The sequence below is a fragment of the Lithobates pipiens genome, unplaced genomic scaffold (assembly GCF_037356315.1).
Source record: "Lithobates pipiens isolate NorthernLeopardFrog02 unplaced genomic scaffold, aLitPip1_a1.2 Scaffold_18, whole genome shotgun sequence".
NCBI classification, from domain to species: domain Eukaryota; kingdom Metazoa; phylum Chordata; class Amphibia; order Anura; family Ranidae; genus Lithobates; species Lithobates pipiens.
In genome coordinates, this window is record NW_027507758.1 from 657,512,608 (window position 1) to 657,537,309 (window position 24,702).

General features: G+C 53.1%; 1 protein-coding gene across 2 annotated transcripts in view; it reads right to left on the reverse strand.

Moving 5' to 3' along the window:
- The window catches only part of LOC143989355 (lysocardiolipin acyltransferase 1-like), a 149,191-nt gene that overhangs the window by 71,602 nt on the left and 52,887 nt on the right, over positions 1-24,702 (reverse strand). For both annotated transcript variants that reach the window (XM_077489457.1, XM_077489456.1), the window contains exon 5: positions 12,248-12,364. In XM_077489457.1, the coding sequence (XP_077345583.1) occupies positions 12,248-12,364 (117 nt within the window). The remainder of the gene's footprint in view (positions 1-12,247; positions 12,365-24,702) is intronic.

Here is a 24,702-nt window from a genome sequence, read left to right on the forward strand (position 1 = left end):
GATGATACTTGTAATCACACATTCGCTCGGCATTTGATATTTTAAGGACATCACATTGTAGTTGTGCAGAACACAGGAGCGGGCGAGACGAGCGCCGCAGGGACCCATCACATCCACTGCAGAGGAAACTGCCAGCCCCTTCCCTGCATAGTATACACAGAGCACCTATGGTACCCACAGCGAGCACTGACCTCTGGGTGTAATGTACGGTCGGGGTGTAATGTACGGTCGGTGTGTAATGTACGGTATGTGATCGCGATATTGTGTCAATCTCGTCGCTTTTATCGGCGAGATTGACACCCTGCGAGCTCCATAGCGGGAACCAGCGCCGAGCCGGCTCGCATCGGGAGAGGAAAAAATGTTTCTTTTCCTTTCCCGATAAGCGACGAGCATCGCTGACATTGCGGCCGCGTTCACACTGCTGCGGGGATCCGATTTGGATTCCCTCCAATACCAGGCACTGTATTTGGTATGAATCCTAAGGGAGAACTCCACGCCAAATTAAAAAAAAAAACGGCATGGGTTCCCCCTCCGGAGGCAAACCAGGCCCTTAAGTCCGGTAGGGAATTTAAGGGGAATCCCTTATGCCGAAAAAAACGGTGTGGGGGTCCCCCCAAAACCCATACCAGACCCCTATCCGAGCACGCAGCCCGGCCGGTCAGGAAAGGGGGTGGGGACGAGCAAGCCCCCCCCTGAGCCGTACCAGGCCCCATGCCCTCAATATGGGGGGGGGTGGGTGCTTGGGGGAAGGGGGGACGCCCTGCAGCCCCCCCCACCTCAAAGCAGCTTGTCCTCATGTTGATGAGGACAAGGGCCTCTTCCCGACAACCCTGGCCGTTGGTTGTCGGGGTCTGCGGTCATGGGGCTTATCGGAATCTGGGAGACCCATTTAAGAATGGGGCCCCCAGATCCCGGCCCCCCACCCTATGTGAATGAGTAAAGGGGTGCCATGTACCCCTACCCATTCACCTGGTGAACAAAAAAAAGTAAATAAAAACACAACACACAAGGGTTAAAAATAGTTTATTGCACAGCTCCGGTGGTCTTCCATCTTGGGGGGTCTTCTCCCGACTTCGGGGGTCTTGTCTCCCTCTTCGGTTCTTCTTGCCGGGCCTTCGCTCCTTCTTCCAGCTCTTTTAATAGCGGTGGCCCGGTCTTCTGCCGCCACCGCCTTCCGTTCTTCTTCTTCTTCCTTCTTGAGATGACTCAACGCTCTCTCTCTGGCCGCAATGCCAGGGACGTGGTGTGCGGCGACTTATATAGGGACAAGGGGCGGGGTCACCGGTTGATGTCACATGGTGACCCCGCCCCTTATGATGTCACAGCCCCAGCCGTGACCCCGCCCCTTGTCCCTATATAAGTCGCCGCACACCGCATCCCTGGCATTGCGGCCAGAGAGAGCGTCGAGTCAACATCTCAAGAAGGAAGAAGAAGAAGAAGAGAAGGCAGTGGCAGCAGAAGACGGGGCCACCGCTAGTAAAAGACCTGGAAGAAGGAGCGAAGGCCCGGCAAGAAGAACCGAAGAGGGGGACAAGACCCCCGAAGAAGGAAGAAGGGGCGGCGGTGACAAAAGACCGGGCCTCCGCTAGTAAAAGAGCTAAAGGAAAGAAGCGGAGGCCTGGCAAGAAGAACCCAAGAGGGGGACAAGACCCCCGAAGTCAGAAGAAGACCCCCGGGCGGCGGCGAGAAGACCCCCCCAAGACGGCAGACCACCGGAGCTGTGCAATAAACCATTTTTTTCCCTTGTGAAAAAAAAGAAAGTGAAGCCTTGCTGCTTCACAGCCCGTCTCCTACTGCCCATATGCGAGTCCCGCTGCGTGTTCTGAATGGTCCCTGCTGTCTTCTGGGACCTGTGTCTCTCCCAAAAGACAGGGGGGGGGACAAAGGAGGGGCCGGACAGGGGGTAGTCCGCCGCCGAATCTGCTGCGCTCTTTCGCCGAAAGTGGGAGCAAATACCTGTATTAGACAGACCGATTGTGACACTGGAGGGGGGGAGGAACCAGATCAGCGGAAGTTCCATTTTGGGGGGGAACTCCGCTCTAATTGTGGGTGAGCGGAGAAGGACTTGGCCCAGAAAAGGCCAATGATGAGATGACGTATCTGAGTGACTGTCAGTGAGGTCGGCCTCTCATTTCTGGAAGGAAATACGTCTGGAGAATATTGGATACACAAACACTGCACTCAGTGGAGATTAACCTACTAACTAGGAGACAGAGAGGACTAGTCCGAGGAACTACTAAGACCTCCATATAAGAGCAGATTAGGATTCTCAGATAAAGAACATGCAAGATACTCCCACATGGAACCCAGACTGCTATACGTCTGGATACACGCTGCGTTTCCATTTCCATAAATTCATTTTTATTGTTGTGCAATGTGTCTGCCCACTTATAGGAAACATCTAGAAACGTTATTAGTGCCCAAGCCTCATAGTCGTATGTCTGCAGTATGAGATCACTGTTCTCCTTGCTGGAGGGGAAGTTGTACCTGAGGACCTGCGGTGCAAGGACCTCCCTGCTTCTGCTTCATCCATTCTGCTTGCTGAAAGGGAAGTTGTACCTGAGGACCAGCAGTGCAAGGACCCCCCTGCTTCTGCTTCATCCATTCTACAGATCTGTACTTCCTCCACCTCTCCTGTTGCTCAATTATTCGTTCATCGGTCATGGCAGAGACAGCTCTGACATGTGGAAGAAAAGTGCTGCCTCCATCAAGATGGCCCCCACCACACAAGGAAACCCAACTCTGAACAGAAGATAGGGGAAAAGATCAGGTGCAGGGGGACCACAGGCAATACTGCCCACTAGTCCATTGTCCTCTGCTTAGTTATTTGGGGCAACATCCCCACTTAACCCAATCCTATCCAGCATAAAACAACTCCTGCACTTATCCTGGGTGTAGGAGCTTTCAGTAATAAAGACCACTCACTGCTGCGCTCTCTCTCTCTCTTTGTGCAGGGGACTGGTCATGTCTCCACCCCCTCCTGTCGTTTTCTGTAGTGGGTGGGGCCTTTGGGGCCCCTCCCACAGCTCTGCTCTGTGTTCAGGGTGACTGGTCACGTCTCCACCTCCTCCTGTAGTTTTTGCAGTGGGTGGAGCCTTGTCGGCCCCTCCCACAGCTCTGCTTTCTCTTTGTGCAGGATGACTGGTCTTGTCTATATCCCTCCTGTAGTTTTTGTACTGGGGGAGCCTTCAGGGCCCCTCCTGCAGCTCTGCTCTCTCTCTTTGTGCAGGGCGACTGGTCTTTTCTGCACCCTCTCCTATCGTTTTCTGTAGTGGGTGGAGCCTTGTCGGCCCCTCCCACAGCTCTGCTCTCTCTCTTTGTGCAGGGTGACTGGTCTTGTCTCCACCTCCTCCTGTCGTTTTTGTAGTGGGTGGAGCCTTGTTGGCCCCTCCCACAGCTCCTTGTGCAGGGTGACTGGTCTTGTCTCCACCCCCTCCTGTAGTGGGTGGAGCCTTGTCGGCCCCTCCCACAGCTCTGCTCTCTCTCTTTGTGCAGGGTGACTGGTCTTGTCTCCATCCCCTCCTTGTCAGCTCCTCCCACAGCTCTTCTCTCTCTCTTTGTGCAGGGTGACTGGTCTTGTCTCCACCTCCTCCTGTCGTTTTTGGAGTGGGTGGAGCCATGTCGGCCCCTCCCACAGCTCCTTGTGCAGGGTGACTGGTCTTGTCTCCACCCCCTCCTGTAGTTTCTGTAGTGGGTGGAGCCTTGTCGACCCCTCCCACAGCTCTGCTCTCTCTCTTTGTGCAGGGTGACTGGTCTGGTCTCCACCTTCTCCTGTCGTTTTTGTGGTGGGTGGAGCCTTGTCGGCCCCTCCCACAGCTCCTTGTGCAGGTTGACTGGTCTTGTCTCCGCCCCCTCCCATCGTTTTTTGTACTGGGTGGAGCCTTTGGGGCCTCTCCAGCAGCTCTGCTCTCTCTCTTTGTGCAGGGTGACTGGTCTTGTCTCCACCTCCTCCTGTAGTGGGTGGAGCCTTGTCTGCCCCTCCCACAGCTCCTTGTGCAGGGTGACTGGTCTTGTCTCCACCCCCTCCTGTAGTTTCTATAGTGGGTGGAGCCTTGTCAGCCCCTCCCACAGCTCTGCTTTCTCTTTGTGCAAGGTGACTCGTCTTGTCTCCGCCCCCTCCCATCTTTTTTTGTACTGGGTGGAGCCTTATCGGCCCCTCCCGCAGCTCTGCTCTCTCTCTTTGTGCAGGGTGACTGGTCTGGTCTCCGCCCCCTCCCATCATTTTTTTGTACTGGGTGGAGCCTTGTCGGCCCCTCCCACAGCTCTGCTCTCTCTCTTTGTGCAGGGTGACCGGTCTTGTCTCCGCCCCCTCCTGTAGTTTTCTGTAGTGGGTGGAGCTTTTGGGGCTCCTCCCACAGATTTTCTGTATGCACAGGCTATGTACAGCATAGTGATGATGTCACAGCTACTTTTACAAGGCGCTATCTGGGTTTGCCAAGGCATCTGGTGCCTGTCTGTAGGAACGTATGTAAATGAGATGGCTGTGCCTCGATGAATAGTTCTGGATCGGCGGTCCATTGATCAGAGTGCAATCGCAGAGAACGCATCTCCTCCTCAGCTGGATGTTGGGTTTGATGCGTCTCTGGATCTCACTGCTGCATCTCCTGCTTTTTATTCAGCAGACTTGGAAAGCAAATTTGATTTGCCGGCTATATCTGGCATCCTATTTTTAGAGTAAATTGATGTTCTCTGGCCGCTCTCCCCCAGGATCCGAGACTGCCAACAACCAAAACACATTCACACGAGAGCCACCGGGGAGGAAAGTTGTCATTGAAGCAGAGATTATGCTGAGCAATGTGAACACGATCCCGGGGTGATGGTAGAAATAGGAGAATTCTTCTATCTGGATGTTTCTGGTGGTTCTTGGAAGACGAGGAGAGGCGGGTGGAATTATTGATGAGTCTTCTGCGTCTCGATGACCCTGTGGCATTAAGACGCGTCCCTCTCTCCAGCCGAGATGGAAATTTACGGCTCATCAATGTAACCTCCTGGCTCCGTTTATTCCGGAGAATTTACAAGTTTGTGTGGAGGTCATAGAGAACAACGCGTTTCAATGTTCAGGTGGAGAACGGGGGGCTCGGGTCTTGTAGAGTTTTCCTTTTAAGGAAATGTTTAGAGCACTGGTCTCCAAACCGCAGCCCAGGGGCCAGATGCGGCCCTTTGCCTACTTTTATCCGGCCCTTGGGACACCAGTTCATCCACTAATACCAACAATGGGGCATAACCCCCCCCCCCCCCACACACACATTGACCCCAATGAAGGAGCACGATTCATCCTAATGACACCAACAATAGGGCACACTTTCTTCCAACTACACCAACAATTGGGCCAAATGATACCAATGATGGGACACAATTCCTCCCAATGACACTGATAGGGCATTGGTTTTTTTACCCCACGGATGTTGGGACCTTTTCTACTCCTAACGGCCACAGTCCAGCCCCCCCCCCCCCCCCCAAAACTCGGAAGGACAGTAAACTGGCCCTTTGTTTAGAAAGTTTTTAGACCCTTGATTTAAAGCAGGGCTTGCCAGATGTGGCCCTTTGCTTGCTCTTATCCAGCACATGGGGCACTATTCCTCCCACTGATAGAAGACACTATTCTGCCAACTGGCATCCACAATGGCTCACCATTTCTCCCCCTGACATCATCAATGGGTCAACATTTCTCCCCGACATCATCAATGGGTCACCATTTCTCCCCCTGACATCATCAACGGGTCACCATTTCTCCCCCTGACATCATCAATGGGTCACCATTTCTCCCCCTGACATCATCAATGGGTCAACATTTCTCCCCGACATCATCAATGGGTCACCATTTCTCCCCCTGACATCATCAACGGGTCACCATTTCTCCCCCTGACATCATCAACGGGTCACCATTTCTCCCCCTGACATCATCAATGGGTCACCATTTCTCCCCCTGACATCATCAACGGGTCACCATTTCTCCCCCTGACATCATCAATGGGTCACCATTTCTCCCCGACATCATCAACGGGTCACCATTTCTCCCCCTGACATCATCAACGGGTCACCATTTCTCCCCCTGACATCATCAATGGGTCACCATTTCTCCCCCGGACATCATCAATGGGTCACCATTTCTCCCCCTGACATCATCAATGGGTCACCATTTCTCCCCCTGACATCATCAACGGGTCACCATTTCTCCCCCTGACATCATCAACGGGTCACCATTTCTCCCCCTGACATCATCAACGGGTCACCATTTCTCCCCCTGACATCATCAATGGGTCACCATTTCTCCCCCGGACATCATCAATGGGTCACCATTTCTCCCCCTGACATCATCAATGGGTCACCATTTCTCCCCCTGACATCATCAACGGGTCACCATTTCTCCCCCTGACATCATCAATGGGTCACCATTTCTCCCCCGGACATCAATGGGTCACCATTTCTCCCCCTGACATCATCAATGGGTCACCATTTCTCCCCCTGACATCATCAACGGGTCACCATTTCTCCCCCTGACATCATCAATGGGTCACCATTTCTCCCCCGGACATCATCAATGGGTCACCATTTCTCCCCCGGACATCATCAATGGGTCACCATTTCTCCCCCGGACATCATCAACGGGTCACCATTTCTCCCCGACATCATCAATGGGTCACCATTTCTCCCCGACATCATCAATGGGTCACCATTTCTCCCCGACATCATCAACGGGTCACCATTTCTCCCCGACATCATCAATGGGTCACCATTTCTCCCCGACATCATCAATGGGTCACCATTTCTCCCCGACATCATCAATGGGTCACCATTTCTCCCCCGGACATCATCAATGGGTCACCATTTCTCCCCCGGACATCATCAATGGGTCACCATTTCTCCCCCGGACATCATCAACGGGTCACCATTTCTCCCCGACATCATCAATGGGTCACCATTTCTCCCCCGGACATCATCAATGGGTCACCATTTCTCCCCGACATCATCAATGGGTCACCATTTCTCCCCCTGACATCATCAACGGGTCACCATTTCTCCCCTGACATCATCAATGGGTCACCATTTCTCCCCCTGACATCATCAACGGGTCACCATTTCTCCCCCTGACATCATCAATGGGTCACCATTTCTCCCCCTGACATCATCAATGGGTCACCATTTCTCCTCAACACCAACAATGGGAAACTATTTCTCCCAATTATACCAATGATCGTTCCCTCTACTACCAAATGTGGTGATGTTTACTCCCACTGAAGCCAAGAAAATTTCCACTCCCCCTGGCCACAGTTCAGCCCCCCCCCCCCCCCCCGAAAAACTGAAGGGCAATAAACCGGCCCTTTGTTTAGAAAGTTTGGAGATCCTTAGTTTAGAGCATGGAACGTTCTTTGTCTGGAATCTTAAATCTCAGGGTGCTATTGTTACGAGACCCCGGAGGAATTCTGACTCACCTGTAAATTCCATATCTTGGAGTACGGTACCGGACACCGGCAGAACACTCATAGATCATGTGTTATAGGCTCATACGTTCAGGTGATTGGACACCGGTAGGTCTTTGAGGCCCCCTGAAGCACCTCCCCTATAACCTCACCCCGCTCTCCAAGCAATGCAAAGTAACAAGGAGAGATTTGGGAGGATGGCCTGTACTCCAATATTCGTCTGATCTTACTTGTACAGGCCAAGGGCAACTTATTCCTATCCCATGGGATGTTCTCAAGCAATGAATACAAGGGTGGCCACCAAACTGCACCAACAGGCCCAACAATAAGAACAAGGGTAAAAGAACCGGGTTCAGAGCGCCGCTGCAAGAAGCTTGTGGCTGAAAGCTGCATCAGCGGAGAATTGGACGTCCACCTGGGAAAACTTTGAAAAGGTATGAAGAGAAGACCAGGTGGTGGCCTTATAGAACTGGGAGATAGAGGCCAAGGGTCAGAGGTGACAGGGGCCAAGGGTCAGAGGTCAGAGGTGACAGACTTGGTGCCTAGAGGCCCGGGATGCTCCAACAGATGTGGTGAAGTGTGGGCATATCAGTGAGGGTGGAGGTTTTCGCACATAAGGCTCTCGTACTCCTATTCTCCGCCCGATGGTGAATTGGAAGTTGGGTGTCCCTTGTGAGGACCTGAAGAAAGGACAATCAGGGATCCCGACTATTGGAAGCAGCAGCTTTTCGGGAGACTCTAATGAGTAATGGCGATGTACAGAGACTTCCTTTGGATGCTTAGGAGCCGGGCACAGTGATGGTAGAACATTGTCCTCATGGAGATGGAATGCTGGTGGTACCGGAAGAAGGAATGGTCTACACTCTACAGAGAGACACGATAGTCACCAGAAAGGCTACCATGCTGGCAAGAATCCCTGATGGGTTCAACAGGATGGTTTCTGCAAGGCAGACCTTACTAAGGTAAAGGCCGAAGGTGCATTCTATGCATAAAGGTGAAGGTGTGCTGCCCCTCCCCCCTCTTGAATACTCACCTGAGCCCCCTCTTGATCCAGCTCTGTGCACGGGAGCTTTGGCTGTCCTGGGTCTCTCTCTCTCTGTTCTCATTGGCTGAGACAGCAGCATGAGCCATTTGCTCCCACTGCTGTCAATCACAGTCAGTGAGCCAATGAGAAAAGAGTGGGGGCGGCCAAGTCACGGCTCTATGTGTCCAATGGATGCACAGAGTTGGGCTCAGGAGCGGCTTGCTATTGGAGGTACTGTTTAAGGGGGAGGAGCCAGGAGCGCCAATAAGTGACCTGAGAAGAAGAGGATCAGGGCTCCTCTGTGCAAAACCAATCCAATCCGATGCACTGATATGCAAAGAGAAGTATTCCAATATTGGCTTCTATGGAGAAGAAGTGAAACGCGTAGAAAGTCATCAGAGGCAGCGGATGAAATATCGGAGAATCCAGAAACAACCGCTGAGTGTGCAGACAAATGCGTCCCAAATCCGGGACCCCCCCTCCCCTCCCCCTGCAAAAAGGGAAACAAAGTCCACACCGTTACATGTGGCAAATAGAGAAGTGACTTTATTCTATATATAGGACATTGTACAACCCCCACCCCAAATAAAGAACATGTCCAAACATACAGACCCCCCAGTACAGAGAACCCCTACACCAGCCCCTCATGACGTCATCATCCATTGGATGGCCCGGGTCATTCCCCCCATATACAGAACATGTGTGTGTCATCATTCACCAAATATAAATCTATATATATTACAAGATATTTCATTTATAACACCCCCCCCCCCCCCCCCCACTAAACACCGAACTGTAAATCACTGTGCAGCATTCTGAGGACAATAGAAATATAAAACATCCCAAATCAAAAATCCTCCAAAAAAACTAAAATAAATACTAAGACTGCAAAAATGAGAGCGGTGATGTACCCCGGAGGGTAATGGTGTACCCGGAGGGTGGTAGTGTACCCCGGAGGGCAGTAATATACCCAGAGGGCGAGGATATACTCCAGAGGGCAGAGATATAACCCAGAGGGCGGTGGTGTACCTCAGAAAGCGGGGATGTACCCCAGAGGGCAGAGATATACCCCAGAGGGCAGGGATGTACCCCAGAGGGCAGAGATATACCCCAGAGGGCAGGGATGTACCCCAGAGGGCGGGGATGTACCCCAGAGGGCGGGGATGTACCCCAGAGGGCGGGGATGTACCCCAGAGGGCGGGGATGTACCCCGGAGGGCGGGGATGTACCCTGGAGGGCGGGGATGTACCTCAGAGGGCGGGGATGTACCCCAGAGGGCGGGGAGTACCCCGGAGGGCGGGGATGTACCCTGGAGGGCGGGGATGTACCTCAGAGGGTGGCGGTGTACCCCGGATCAGTGCTGAACCATAAAGTACAAGGACTGGTTGCAGAAGGCTGGACATTTGGCTTCATCGGTGAGGGGGAGAAGCTGGGGAGGAGGGGGGGGTGATGTATATTTCTAGTCTATGGAATTTTGGATTGTACACATTACAATGGGGGGGGGGGTATGGAGTATTTGATTGTACGCATTACAATGGGGGGGGGTATTGGAGTATTGGATTGTACGCATTACAATTGGGGGGGTATGGAATATTGGATTGTACACATTAGGGGGGGGGGGTATGGAATATTAGATTGTACACATTACAATGGGGGGGGGATGGAATATTGGATCGTACACATTACAATGGGGGGGGGGGTATGGAGTATTGGATTGTACGCATTACAATGGGGGGGTATGGAGTATTGGATTGTACGCATTACAATGGGGGGGTATGGAGTATTGGATTGTACGCATTACAATGGGGGGGGGGGGTATGGAGTATTGGATTGTACGCATTACAATGGGGGGGTATGGAATATTGGATTGTACGCATTACAATGGGGGGGGGGTATGGAATATTGGATTGTACACATTACAATGGGGGGGGGGGGGGTATGGAATATTGGATTGTACACATTACAATGGGGGGGGGGGGGTATGGAATATTGCATCGTACACATTACAATGGGGGGGTGGGGTGGAATATTGGACTGTGTACATTATAATGGGGGGGGGGTATGGAATATTGGATTGTGTACATTATAATGGGGGGGGGGGGGGTGGAATATTGGATTGTACACATTTCAATGGGGGGGGGGGGTATGGAATATTGGATTGTACGCATTACAATGGGGGGGGTATGGAATATTGGAATGTACGCATTATAATGGGGGGTGGGGGGTATGGAATATTGGACTCTACACATTATAATGGGGGGGGGGGGTGGAATATTGGATTGTACACATTTCAATGGGGGGGGGGGGTATGGAATATTGGATTGTACGCATTACAATGGGGGGGTATGGAATATTGGAATGTACGCATAATGGGGGGTGGGGGGTATGGAATATTGGACTCTACACATTATAATGGGGGGGGGGGTGGAATATTGGACTGTACACCTTACAATGGGGGGGGTATGGAATATTGGACTGTACGCATTATAATGGGGGGGGGGGGGGGGTATGGAATATTGGATTGTATGCATTATAATGGGGGGGGGGTATGGAATATTGGATTGTACACATTACAATGGGGGGTGGGGGGTATGGAATATTGGACTGTACACATTACAATGGGGGGGGGGGGATGGAATATTGGATCGTACACATTACAATGGGGGGGGGGGGGGATGGAATATTGGATTGTACACATTACAATGGGGGGGGTGGAATATTGGACCGGACACATTACAATGGGGGGGGGGTGGAATATCGGACCAGACACATTACAATGGGGGGTATGGAATATCGGACCGGACACATTACAATGGGGGGGGGGGGGATGGAATATCGGACCGGACACATTACAATGGGGGGGGGGGGGTGGAATATCGGACCGGACACATTACAATGGGGGGGATGGAATATTGGATTGTACACATTACAATGGGGGGGGTGGAATATTGGACCAGACACATTACAATGGGGGGGGGGGGATGGAATATCGGACCGGACACATTACAATGGGGGGGGATGGAATATCGGACCGGACACATTACAATGGGGGGGGATGGAATATCGGACCGGACACATTACAATGGGGGGGGGGATGGAATATCGGACCGGACACATTACAATGGGGGGGGGGGGGATGGAATATCGGACCGGACACATTACAATGGGGGGGGGGGGATGGAATATCGGACCGGACACATTACAATGGGGGGGGGGGATGGAATATCGGACCGGACACATTACAATGGGGGGGGGGATGGAATATCGGACCGGACACATTACAATGGGGGGGGGATGGAATATCGGACCGGACACATTACAATGGGGGGGGGTATGGAATATCGGACCGGACACATTACAATGGGGGGGGGATGGAATATTGGATTGTACACATTACAATGGGGGGGGGTGGAATATTGGACCGGACACATTACAATGGGGGGATGGAATATTGGACCGGACACATTACAATGGGGGGGGATGGAATATTGGACCGGACACATTACAATGGGGGGGGATGGAATATTGGATTGTACACATTACAATGGGGGGGGATGGAATATTGGACCGGACACATTACAATGGGGGGGGATGGAATATTGGACCGGACACATTACAATGGGGGGGGATGGAATATTGGACCGGACACATTACAATGGGGGGGATGGAATATTGGATTGTACACATTACAATGGGGGGGGGGGTGGAATATTGGACCAGACACATTACAATGGGGGGGGATGGAATATCGGACCGGACACATTACAATAGGGGGGGTAGATATTAGGAAGAGCGATGGTACCTTCCCGCAGGCGGTCCACGATGAAGGTGAAGCCGGTGGTGCGGGGGTGGAGGACGTACTCGTACTTCTCTAGGGAGTTCTTCTCGGCGAAGGCGTGGCTCCGGGATTTGGTGTTGTCTGAAGGGAAGAAAATGACAAATCGTTATTTCTCAGCTCCTCCCCCCCCCCCCACTGCCACACCCACATCATTTTATGAACATTATATTTAGTATTTTGTATGTTTCTGCATGTTTAATAATGATGGTGATCCTGCCATGAAAAGGGGGGAAGAGGAGAGAGGATAGAAAGGAGGGGAGGAGAGGAGAAGAGGGAAGTGGAGAGGAGAGGGGAGGGGAGGGGAGGAGAGGAGAAGAGGGAAGTGGAGAGGGGAGGGGAGGGGAGGGAGGAGAGGGGAGGGGAGGGGAGGAGAGGAGAGGGGAGGGGAGGGAAAGGAGGAGGGTGGATGGGAGGAAAGGGAACCGCAGGGAAAGGAGGAGCGGGGGAGGAGAGGAGAAAGGGATGGGAGGAAAGGGAAGTGAAGGGATAGGAGGAGAGGGGGAGGAGAGGAGAATGGGAGGAAAGGGAAGTGAAGGGGATAGGAGGAGAGGGGGATGGGAGGAAAAGAAAGTGCAGGGAAAGGAGGAGAGGGGAGGAGAGGAGAGGGGGGTGGGAGGAAAGGGAAGTGCAGGGATAGGAGGAGAGGGGGATGGGAGGAAAGGGAGGTGAAGGGAAAGGAGGAGGGGGGGGGGGGAGGTGCAAGGATAAGAGGACGGGGATGGCAGGAGAGGGAGGTGAAGGGAAAGGAGGGAGGGGGGAGGGAGGAGAGGTGATGGGAGGAGCGGGAGGTGAAGGGAGAGGAGGAGGGGGAGGGGGAGGGGAGGTGAAAGGAAAGGAGGAGGGGGGATGGGAGGAGCGGAGGGAGGGAGGAGAGGTGATGGAAGGAGAGGGAGGTGCAGGGATGGGAGGAGAAGGGAAAGGAGGAGGCGGGAGGGAAGAGAGGGAGGTGAAGGGAAAAGAGGAGGGATGGGAGGAGAAGGAGGTGAAGGAATGGAGGAGGGGGGAGGGGAGGAGAGGTGATGGGAGGAGCGGGAGGTGAAGGGAGAGGAGGAGGGGGATGGGAGGAGAGGCGATGGGAGGAGGGGGGATGGGAGGAGCGGGAGGTGAAGGGAATGGAGGAGGGGAGGGGAAGAGAGGGAGGTGAAGGGAAAAGAGGAGGGATGGGAGGAGAAGGAGGTGAAGGGAATGGAGGAGGGGGAGGGGAGGAGAGGTGATGGGAGGAGCGGGAGGTGAAGGGAGAGGAGGAGGGGGATGGGAGGAGAGGCGATGGGAGGAGGGGGATGGGAGGAGCGGGAGGTGAAGGAATGGAGGAGGGGGAGGGGAGGAGCGGGAGGTGAAGGGAATGGAGGAGGGGGAGGGGAAGGAAGGGAAGCACGCTGAGTAGTAGCGGGGGAAGCTGGCGGTGTATTGGCACACATTGCGATCATTGAGGGCAGTAGGTTTCCAGCCTCGGCTCGCGGTGTTGCCGCATCCTCCGCGGCACGCGGGTTTGGACACTCCGGAGGATTGGATGGCGGCTGAGCGATGGATGTGATTCAGTGGAAAGCTGTACTCACTTCACATGACTCACCCCCATCCATTCACTGTAACAGAAGGAGGTCCGCACTATTACAAGCCGCTAATTGGGGGGTTTATATATTATAGCTCATTAGTGGATTCCACTTACATCGGGGGATGGGGGATTGGGGAGGTGATCAAACAGAAATAGGTCAATTTTTATCAGGAACACATTTATAAATAGAAGACATTGAGATGAGTGGCGCCCCCCTCCCCCTCCCCCTCCCCCTCCCGGCCTTCTGTCACCCAGACATAGATGTGCCATGGCGGACCTCTCCACTCTGTACAGCCGCCAGAGGAACTCTCATTCCTGAACCCACCAATGTACCGACCACAGAGAATGAAGGAGGACGAGAGAATGAAGGAGGACGAGAGAATGAAGGAGGATGAAGAGAATGAAGGAGGGCGAGAGAATGAAGGAGGGCGAGAGAATGAAGGAGGACGAAAGAATGAAGGAGGACGAGAGAATGAAGGAGGACGAGAGAATGAAGGAGGACGAGAGAATGAAGGAGGACGAGAGAATGAAGGAGGACGAGAGAATGAAGGAGGACGAGAGAATGAAGGAGGACGAGAGAATGAAGGAGGACGAGAGAATGAAGGAGGACGAGAGAATGAAGGAGGACGAGAGAATGAAGGAGGACGAGAGAATGAAGGAGGACGAGAGAATGAAGGAGGACGAGAGAATGAAGGAGGACGAGAGAATGAAGGAGGACGAGAGAATGAAGGAGGACGAGAGAATGAAGGAGGACGAGAGAATGAAGGAGGACGAGAGAATGAAGGAGGACGAGAGAATGAAGGAGGACGAGAGAATGAAGGAGGACGAGAGAATGAAGGAGGACGAGAGAATGAAGGAGGACGAGAGAATGAAGGAGGACGAGAGAATGAAGGAGGACGAGAGAATGAAGGAGGACGAGAGAACGAAGGAGGACGAGAGAACGAAGGAGGACGAGAGAACGAAGGAGGACGAGAGAATGAAGGAGGACGAGAGAATGAAGGAGGACGAAGAGAATGAAGGAGGACGAGAGAATGAAGGAGGACGAAGAGAATGAAGGAGGACGAAGAGAATGAAGGAGGACGAGAGAATGAAGGAGTGAAGGAGGACGAGAGAATGAAGGAGGACAAGAGAATGAAGGAGGACGAAGAGAATGAAGGAGGACGAAGAGAATGAAGGAGGACGAAGAGAATGAAGGAGGATGAGAGAATGAAGGAGGATGAGAGAATGAAGGAGGATGAGAGAATGAAGGAGGACGAGAGAATGAAGGAGGACGAGAGAATGAAGGAGGACGAGAGAATGAAGGAGGACGAGAGAATGAAGGAGGACGAGAGAATGAAGGAGGACGAGAGAATGAAGGAGGATGAGAGAATGAAGGAGGATGAGAGAATGAAGGAGGACGAGAGAATGAAGGAGGATGAGAGAATGCTGTGATTATCGGAAATAAAATATATTCCACCCAGAGGAAATAAAAATGAAGAGAAGAGTAAAGCCGCCATACATGGGGTGACGTTCAGCAGGGACGGAGAAGAGTAATCACATGGGATGACGTTCAGCAGGGACGGAGAAGAGTAATCACATGGGGTGACGTTCAGCAGGGACGGAGAAGAGTAATCACATGGGATGACGTTCAGCAGGGACGGAGAAGAGTAATCACATGGGGTGACATTCAGCAGGGACGGAGAAGAGTAATCACATGGGGTGACGTTCAGCAGGGAGGGAGAAGAGTAATCACATGGGATGACGTTCAGCAGGGACGGAGAAGAGTAATCACATGGGGTGACATTCAGCAGGGACGGAGAAGAGTAATCACACGGGGTGACATTCAGCAGGGACGGAGAAGAGTAATCACACGGGGTGACGTTCAGCAGGGACGGAGAAGAGTAATCACACGGGGTGATGTTCAGCAGGGACGGAGAAGAGTAATCACACGGGGTGACGTTCAGCAGGGACGGAGAAGAGTAATCACACGGGGTGACATTCAGAAGGGACGGAGAAGAGTAATCACACGGGGTGACATTCAGCAGGGACGGAGAAGAGTAATCACACGGGGTGACGTTCAGCAGGGACGGAGAAGAGTAATCACATGGGGTGATGTTCAGCAGGGACGGAGAAGAGTAATCACATGGGGTGACGTTCAGCAGGGAGGGAGAAGAGTAATCACATGGGGTGACATTCAGCAGGGATGGAGAAGAGTAATCACACGGGGTGACGTTCAGCAGGGACGGAGAAGAGTAATCACATGGGATGACGTTCAGCAGGGACGGAGAAGAGTAATCACATGGGATGACGTTCAGCAGGGACGGAGAAGAGTAATCACATGGGGTGACATTCAGCAGGGATGGAGAAGAGTAATCACATGGGGTGACATTCAGCAGGGACGGAGAAGAGTAATCACATGGGGGGACATTCAGCAGGGACGGAGAAGAGTAATCACATGGGGTGACGTTCAGCAGGGACGGAGAAGAGTAATCACATGGGGTGACGTTCAGCAGGGACGGAGAAGAGTAATCACACGGGGTGACATTCAGCAGGGAGGGAGAAGAGTAATCACATGGGGTGACGTTCAGCAGGGAGGGAGAAGAGTAATCACACGGGGTGACGTTCAGCAGGGACGGAGAAGAGTAATCACACGGGGTGACATTCAGCAGGGATGGAGAAGAGTAATCACACGGGGTGACGTTCAGCAGGGACGGAGAAGAGTAATCACATGGGATGACGTTCAGCAGGGACGGAGAAGAGTAATCACATGGGATGACGTTCAGCAGGGACGGAGAAGAGTAATCACATGGGGTGACATTCAGCAGGGATGGAGAAGAGTAATCACATGGGGTGACATTCAGCAGGGACGGAGAAGAGTAATCACATGGGGGGACATTCAGCAGGGACGGAGAAGAGTAATCACATGGGGTGACGTTCAGCAGGGACGGAGAAGAGTAATCACATGGGGTGACGTTCAGCAGGGACGGAGAAGAGTAATCACACGGGGTGACATTCAGCAGGGAGGGAGAAGAGTAATCACATGGGGTGACGTTCAGCAGGGAGGGAGAAGAGTAATCACACGGGGTGACGTTCAGCAGGGACGGAGAAGAGTAATCACACGGGGTGACGTTCAGCAGGGAGGGAGAAGAGTAATCACATGGGGTGACATTCAGCAGGGATGGAGAAGAGTAATCACACGGGGTGACGTTCAGCAGGGACGGAGAAGAGTAATCACACGGGGTGACGTTCAGCAGGGACGGAGAAGAGTAATCACACGGGGTGACGTTCAGCAGGGACGGAGAAGAGTAATCACACGGGGTGACATTCAGCAGGGACGGAGAAGAGTAATCACACGGGGTGACGTTCAGCAGGGACGGAGAAGAGTAATCACACGGGGTGACATTCAGCAGGGATGGAGAAGAGTAATCACACGGGGTGACATTCAGCAGGGACGGAGAAGAGTAATCACATGGGGTGACATTCAGCAGGGACGGAGAAGAGTAATCACATGGGGTGACGTTCAGCAGGGACGGAGAAGAGTAATCACACGGGGTGACGTTCAGCAGGGAGGGAGAAGAGTAATCACACGGGGTGACATTCAGCAGGGACGGAGAAGAGTAATCACATGGGGTGACATTCAGCAGGGATGGAGAAGAGTAATCACACGGGGTGACATTCAGCAGGGACGGAGAAGAGTAATCACATGGGGTGACATTCAGCAGGGACGGAGAAGAGTAATCACACGGGGTGACGTTCAGCAGGGACGGAGAAGAGTAATCACACGGGGTGACATTCAGCAGGGACGGAGAAGAGTAATCACACGGGGTGACGTTCAGCAGGGACGGAGAAGAGTAATCACATGGGGTGACATTCAGCAGGGATGGAGAAGAGTAATCACACGGGGTGACATTCAGCAGGGACGGAGAAGAGTAATCACATGGGGTGACATTCAGCAGGGACGGAGAAGAGTAATCACACGGGGTGACGTTCAGCAGGGACGGAGAAGAGTAATCACACGGGGTGACGTTCAGCAGGGAGGGAGAAGAGTAATCACACGGGGTGACGTTCAGCAGGGACGGAGAAGAGTAATCACATGGGGTGACGTTCAGCAGGGACGGAGAAGAGTAATCACATGGGGTGACGTTCAGCAGGGACGGAGAAGAGTAATCACATGGGGTGACGTTCAGCAGGGACGGAGAAGAGTAATCACATGGGGTGACATTCAGCAGGGACGGAGAAGAGTAATCACACGGGGTGACGTTCAGCAGGGACGGAGAAGAGTAATCACATGGGGTGACATTCAGCAGGGACGGAGAAGAGTAATCACATGGGGTGACATTCAGCAGGGACGGAGAAGAGTAATCACACGGGGTGACGTTCAGCAGGGACGGAGAAGAGTAATCACATGGGGTGACGTTCAGCAGGGACGGAGAAGAGTAATCACATGGGGTGACGTTCAGCAGGGACGGAGAAGAGTAATCACATGGGGTGACATTCAGCAGGGACGGAGAAGAGTAATCACACGGGGTGACATTCAGCAGGGACGGAGAAGAGTAATCACATGGGGTGACGTTCAGCAGGGACGGAGAAGAGTAATCACATGGGATGACGTTCAGCAGGGACGGAGAAGAGTAATCACATGGGGTGACATTCAGCAGGGACGGAGAAGAGTAATCACACGGGGTGACGTTCAGCAGGGACGGAGAAGAGTAATCACATGGGGTGACATTCAGCAGGGACGGAGAAGAGTAATCACATGGGGTGACGTTCAGCAGGGACGGAGAAGAGTAATCACATGGGGTGACGTTCAGCAGGAACGGAGAAGAGTAATCACATGGGGTGACGTTCAGCAGGGACGGAGAAGAGTAATCACATGGGGTGACGTTCAGCAGGGAGGGAGAAGAGTAATCACACGGGGTGACGTTCAGCAGGGACGGAGAAGAGTAATCACACGGGGTGACATTCAGAAGGGACGGAGAAGAGTAATCACACGGGGTGACATTCAGCAGGGACGGAGAAGAGTAATCACACGGGGTGACGTTCAGCAGGGACGGAGAAGAGTAATCACATGGGGTGATGTTCAGCAGGGACGGAGAAGAGTAATCACATGGGGTGACGTTCAGCAGGGACGGAGAAGAGTAATCACATGGGGTGACATTCAGCAGGGACGGAGAAGAGTAATCACACGGGGTGACGTTCAGCAGGGACGGAGAAGAGTAATCACATGGGGTGACATTCAGCAGGGACGGAGAAGAGTAATCACATGGGGTGACATTCAGCAGGGACGGAGAAGAGTAATCACACGGGGTGACGTTCAGCAGGGACGGAGAAGAGTAATCACATGGGGTGACGTTCAGCAGGGACGGAGAAGAGTAATCACATGGGGTGACGTTCAGCAGGGACGGAGAAGAGTAATCACATGGGGTGACATTCAGCAGGGACGGAGAAGAGTAATCACACGGGGTGACATTCAGCAGGGACGGAGAAGAGTAATCACATGGGGTGACGTTCAGCAGGGACGGAGAAGAGTAATCACATGGGGTGACGTTCAGCAGGGACGGAGAAGAGTAATCACATGGGGTGACATTCAGCAGGGACGGAGAAGAGTAATCACACGGGGTGACGTTCAGCAGGGACGGAGAAGAGTAATCACATGGGGTGACATTCAGCAGGGACGGAGAAGAGTAATCACATGGGGTGACGTTCAGCAGGGACGGAGAAGAGTAATCACATGGGGTGACGTTCAGCAGGAACGGAGAAGAGTAATCACATGGGGTGACGTTCAGCAGGGACGGAGAAGAGTAATCACATGGGGTGACGTTCAGCAGGGAGGGAGAAGAGTAATCACACGGGGTGACGTTCAGCAGGGACGGAGAAGAGTAATCACACGGGGTGACGTTCAGCAGGGACGGAGAAGAGTAATCACATGGGGTGACGTTCAGCAGGGACGGAGAAGAGTAATCACATGGGATGACGTTCAGCAGGGACGGAGAAGAGTAATCACACGGGGTGACATTCAGCAGGGATGGAGAAGAGTAATCACACGGGGTGACATTCAGCAGGGACGGAGAAGAGTAATCACATGGGGTGACATTCAGCAGGGACGGAGAAGAGTAATCACATGGGGTGACGTTCAGCAGGGACGGAGAAGAGTAATCACACGGGGTGACATTCAGCAGGGACGGAGAAGAGTAATCACATGGGGTGACATTCAGCAGGGACGGAGAAGAGTAATCACATGGGGTGACATTCAGCAGGGACGGAGAAGAGTAATCACACGGGGTGACGTTCAGCAGGGACGGAGAAGAGTAATCACATGGGGTGACGTTCAGCAGGGACGGAGAAGAGTAATCACACGGGGTGACATTCAGCAGGGACGGAGAAGAGTAATCACATGGGGTGACATTCAGCAGGGACGGAGAAGAGTAATCACACGGGGTGACGTTCAGCAGGGAGGGAGAAGAGTAATCACATGGGGTGACGTTCAGCAGGGACGGAGAAGAGTAATCACATGGGGTGACGTTCAGCAGGGATTGGCCGAATTTTGATTCATGAACGGGGGCAGGGATGTTGTACAGAAGTTGATCTACCAAAAAAAAAAAAAAAATGCTGTTAAGGAACTCGAGTGTCCTGCACAGAGCCCTGACATTATCCCCACTAAACACCTTTGGGAGGAATTGGAATGCAGATGGTGAGTCAGGTGGGGGGGGGGAGGGGTTGGCGCCCAATGTGGGGCTAGATATGCAAGGCAGGTCTTCTCATCCAACATCAGTACACGACCTGACAAAATGACACTCCAAAACGTTGTGGGAATCCTTCCCAAAAGACACGGTGTGACCAGTTTGGTGTGGAAGAACTCGAGTGTCCTGAACAGAGTCCTGACCTCATCCCTACTGATCACCTTCGGGGGGGGGACTAGAACGGGTCAGGTCTTTCTTGGTGTGTGGGATCTGTTTAGCACGCTCAGTTTGTGGTCAGAGGGGCACTTTTGGGCATGTAGAGGGATTCGGGGTAATCAATGTTGGGTCCCTGGAAAAGATTCAAACGTTGGATGGGATTTTTAGGCACCAGAAAGGATCCTCCAGGACAAGATTGATCTGTACAGAATTATTTCTATAAAAACATCACAATTGGAGTGACCTATCGGGTGGCAGGAGGTGCACATAAGAAGACCACCATTAGGAATCATCTAGCCACCAATGCCTTCATGTATAGGATAGGCCCCGGACCCCAACGCATTTTGACTCTTAATTTGAGTCTTCATCAGGAGGGTCAATAAACTGGTTACCGAAAATAGATACGGTGGAGACGCGGAATAAAAAGGGCTTCTTGATGTCAAGCAACAGTCACATGACTGGGGTCTTCCCAGAGACCTCCATGGAAGAATGATTTGGGGGATGGGATTATTAGCTTTTTTCATTTTTATTTTTGGGCTGCACTTAGTGTCAGGACCCAGGTCTGAACTTGCAACCTCTTCAAAACCCATCCTCACCATCAGGAGCTCTGGTGAACACCGGTTAGTGCTTGGACTCCACACCGCGGGGGAGCCTGCATCATCTGCTGGGGTGACCTGCTTGTGTCCTACTGGTCTCCAAGCCTGAGCCCTGAATCTGAGGCTTTAAGAATGATTGGATCAGCTGAAGACGTTAGATCTGCCCTATCAGCTAATAGAGAAGAGTGAGTATGACTTATCCTGGATGACCGGTCAAGGAGAGGAGGTTCCATAGTGACACGAGGTGATGATCTATGGGGGAGGAGTGATGGGGGTGACCGGTCTAGGAGAGGAGGTTCCATAGTGACACGAGGTGAGGATCTATGGGGGAGGAGTGATGGGGGTGACCGGTCTAGGAGAGGAGGTTCCATAGTGACACAAGGTGATGATCTATGGGGGAGGAGTGATGGGGGTGACCGGTCCAGGAGAGGAGGTTCCATAGTGACACGAGGTGATGATCTATGGGGGAGGAGTGATGGGGGTGACCGGTCTAGGAGAGGAGGCTCCATAGTGACACGAGGTGAGGATCTATGGGGGAGGAGTGATGGGGGTAACCGGTCTAGGAGAGGAGGTTCCATAGTGACACGAGGTGATGATCTATGGGGGAGGAGTGATGGGGGTGACCAGTCTAGGAGAGGAGGTTCCATAGTGACACGAGGTGATGATCTATGGGGGAGGAGTGATGGGGGTGACCGGTCCAGGAGAGGAGGTTCCATAGTGACACGAGGTGATGATCTATGGGGGAGGAGTGATGGGGGTGACCGGTCTAGGAGAGGAGGCTCCATAGTGACACGAGGTGATGATCTATGGGGGAGGAGTGATGGGGGTGACCAGTCTAGGAGAGGAGGTTCCATAGTGACACGAGGTGATGATCTATGGGGGAGGAGTGATGGGGGTGACCGGTCTAGGAGAGGAGGTTCCATAGTGACACGAGGTGATGATCTATGGGGGAGGAGTGATGGGGGTGACCGGTCCAGGAGAGGAGGTTCCATAGTGACACGAGGTGATGATCTATGGGGGAGGAGTGATGGGGGTGACCGGTCTAGGAGAGGAGGTTCCATAGTGACACAAGGTGATGATCTATGGGGGAGGAGTGATGGGGGTGACCGGTCCAGGAGAGGAGGTTCCATAGTGACACGAGGTGATGATCTATGGGGGAGGAGTGATGGGGGTGACCGGTCTAGGAGAGGAGGTTCCATAGTGACACAAGGTGATGATCTATGGGGGAGGAGTGATGGGGGTGACCGGTCCAGGAGAGGAGGTTCCATAGTGACACGAGGTGATGATCTATGGGGGAGGAGTGATGGGGGTGACCGGTCTAGGAGAGGAGGTTCCATAGTGACACGAGGTGATGATCTATGGGGGAGGAGTGATGGGGGTGACCGGTCCAGGAGAGGAGGTTCCATAGTGACACGAGGTGATGATCTATGGGGGAGGAGTGATGGGGGTGACCGGTCCAGGAGAGGAGGTTCCATAGTGACACAAGGTGATGATCTATGGGGGAGGAGTGATGGGGGTGACCGGTCCAGGAGAGGAGGTTCCATAGTGACACGAGGTGATGATCTATGGGGGAGGAGTGATGGGGGTGACCGGTCTAGGAGAGGAGGTTCCATAGTGACACGAGGTGATGATCTATGGGGGAGGAGTGATGGGGGTGACCGGTCCAGGAGAGGAGGTTCCATAGTGACACGAGGTGATGATCTATGGGGGAGGAGTGATGGGGGTGACCGGTCTAGGAGAGGAGGTTCCATAGTGACACAAGGTGATGATCTATGGGGGAGGAGTGATGGGGGTGACCGGTCCAGGAGAGGAGGTTCCATAGTGACACGAGGTGATGATCTATGGGGGAGGAGTGATGGGGGTGACCGGTCTAGGAGAGGAGGTGATGATCTATGGGGAGGAGTGATGGAGGTGACCGGTCTAGGAGAGGAGGTGATGATCTATGGGGAGGAGTGATGGGGGTGACCGGTCTAGGAGAGGAGGTGATGATCTATGGGGAGGAGTGATGGGGGTGACCGGTCTAGGAGAGGAGGTGATGATCTATGGGGAGGAGTGATGGGGGTGACCGGTCTAGGAGAGGAGGTGATGATCTATGGGGAGAAGTGATGGGGGTGACCGGTCTAGGAGAGGAGGTGATGATCTATGGGGAGGAGTGATGGGGGTGACCGGTCTAGGAGAGGAGGTGATGATCTATGGGGAGGAGTGATGGGGGTGACCGGTCTAGGAGAGGAGGTGATGATCTATGGGGAGGAGTGATGGGGGTGATCGGTCTAGGAAAGGAGGTGATGATCTATGGGGAGGAGTGATGGGGGTGACTGGTCTAGGAGAGGAGGTGATGATCTATGGGGAGGAGTGATGGGGGTGACCGGTCTAGGAGAGGAGGTGATGATCTATGGGGAGGAGTGATGGGGGTGACCGGTCTAGGAGAGGAGGTGATGATCTATGGGGAGGAGTGATGGAGGTGACCGGTCTAGGAGAGATGGTGATGATCTATGGGGAGGAGTGATGGGGGTGACCGGTCTAGGAGAGGAGGTGATGATCTATGGGGAGGAGTGATGGGGGTGACCGGTCTAGGAGAGGAGGTGATGATCTATGGGGAGGAGTGATGGGGGTGACCGGTCTAGGAGAGGAGGTGATGATCTATGGGGAGGAGTGATGGGGGTGATCGGTCTAGGAGAGGAGGTGATGATCTATGGGGAGGAGTGATGGGGGTGACCGGTCTAGGAGAGGAGGTGATGATCTATGGGGAGGAGTGATGGGGGTGACCGGTCTAGGAGAGGAGGTGATGATCTATGGGGAGGAGTGATGGGGGTGACCGGTCTAGGAGAGGAGGTGATGATCTATGGGGAGGAGTGATGGGGGTGACCGGTCTAGGAGAGGAGGTGATGATCTATGGGGAGGAGTGATGGGGGTGACCGGTCTAGGAGAGGAGGTGATGATCTATGGGGAGGAGTGATGAAGGTGAGAATAGAAAGTCAAATCATCCCCAACAATCCACCAGTGGGGTTGGTAAAGCTGTAGTCTGTTCTGAGGGGGAAGGGAAATGGCGAGATTGGTGTAAGATTAGGGAATGTATGGAGTTGGAGCCCCCCGTATAAAATAAGGGGGACTCTTCTATGTTGGTGAACTATATTAGGAGATGTCAATGAAGACAATTGGTTAGAATTTGGGACGCAACATATAAGGATTGTAATCTACCGATCCTCCAGCTGACCTGAGGGGGTCTCTATTCTCAATATAACAGGTACATTGCACGGATCTATGAAAAGCAATGAGTTTTGTGTACAAGAATAGTAATGGTGATGCAAAGAAAGTGAGTGAATCACATTGACTTGTATGGGAGATCTATGACCACCAATGAAGGGTTCCTCGGGACGGTGGAACGGCTCTGCGGAG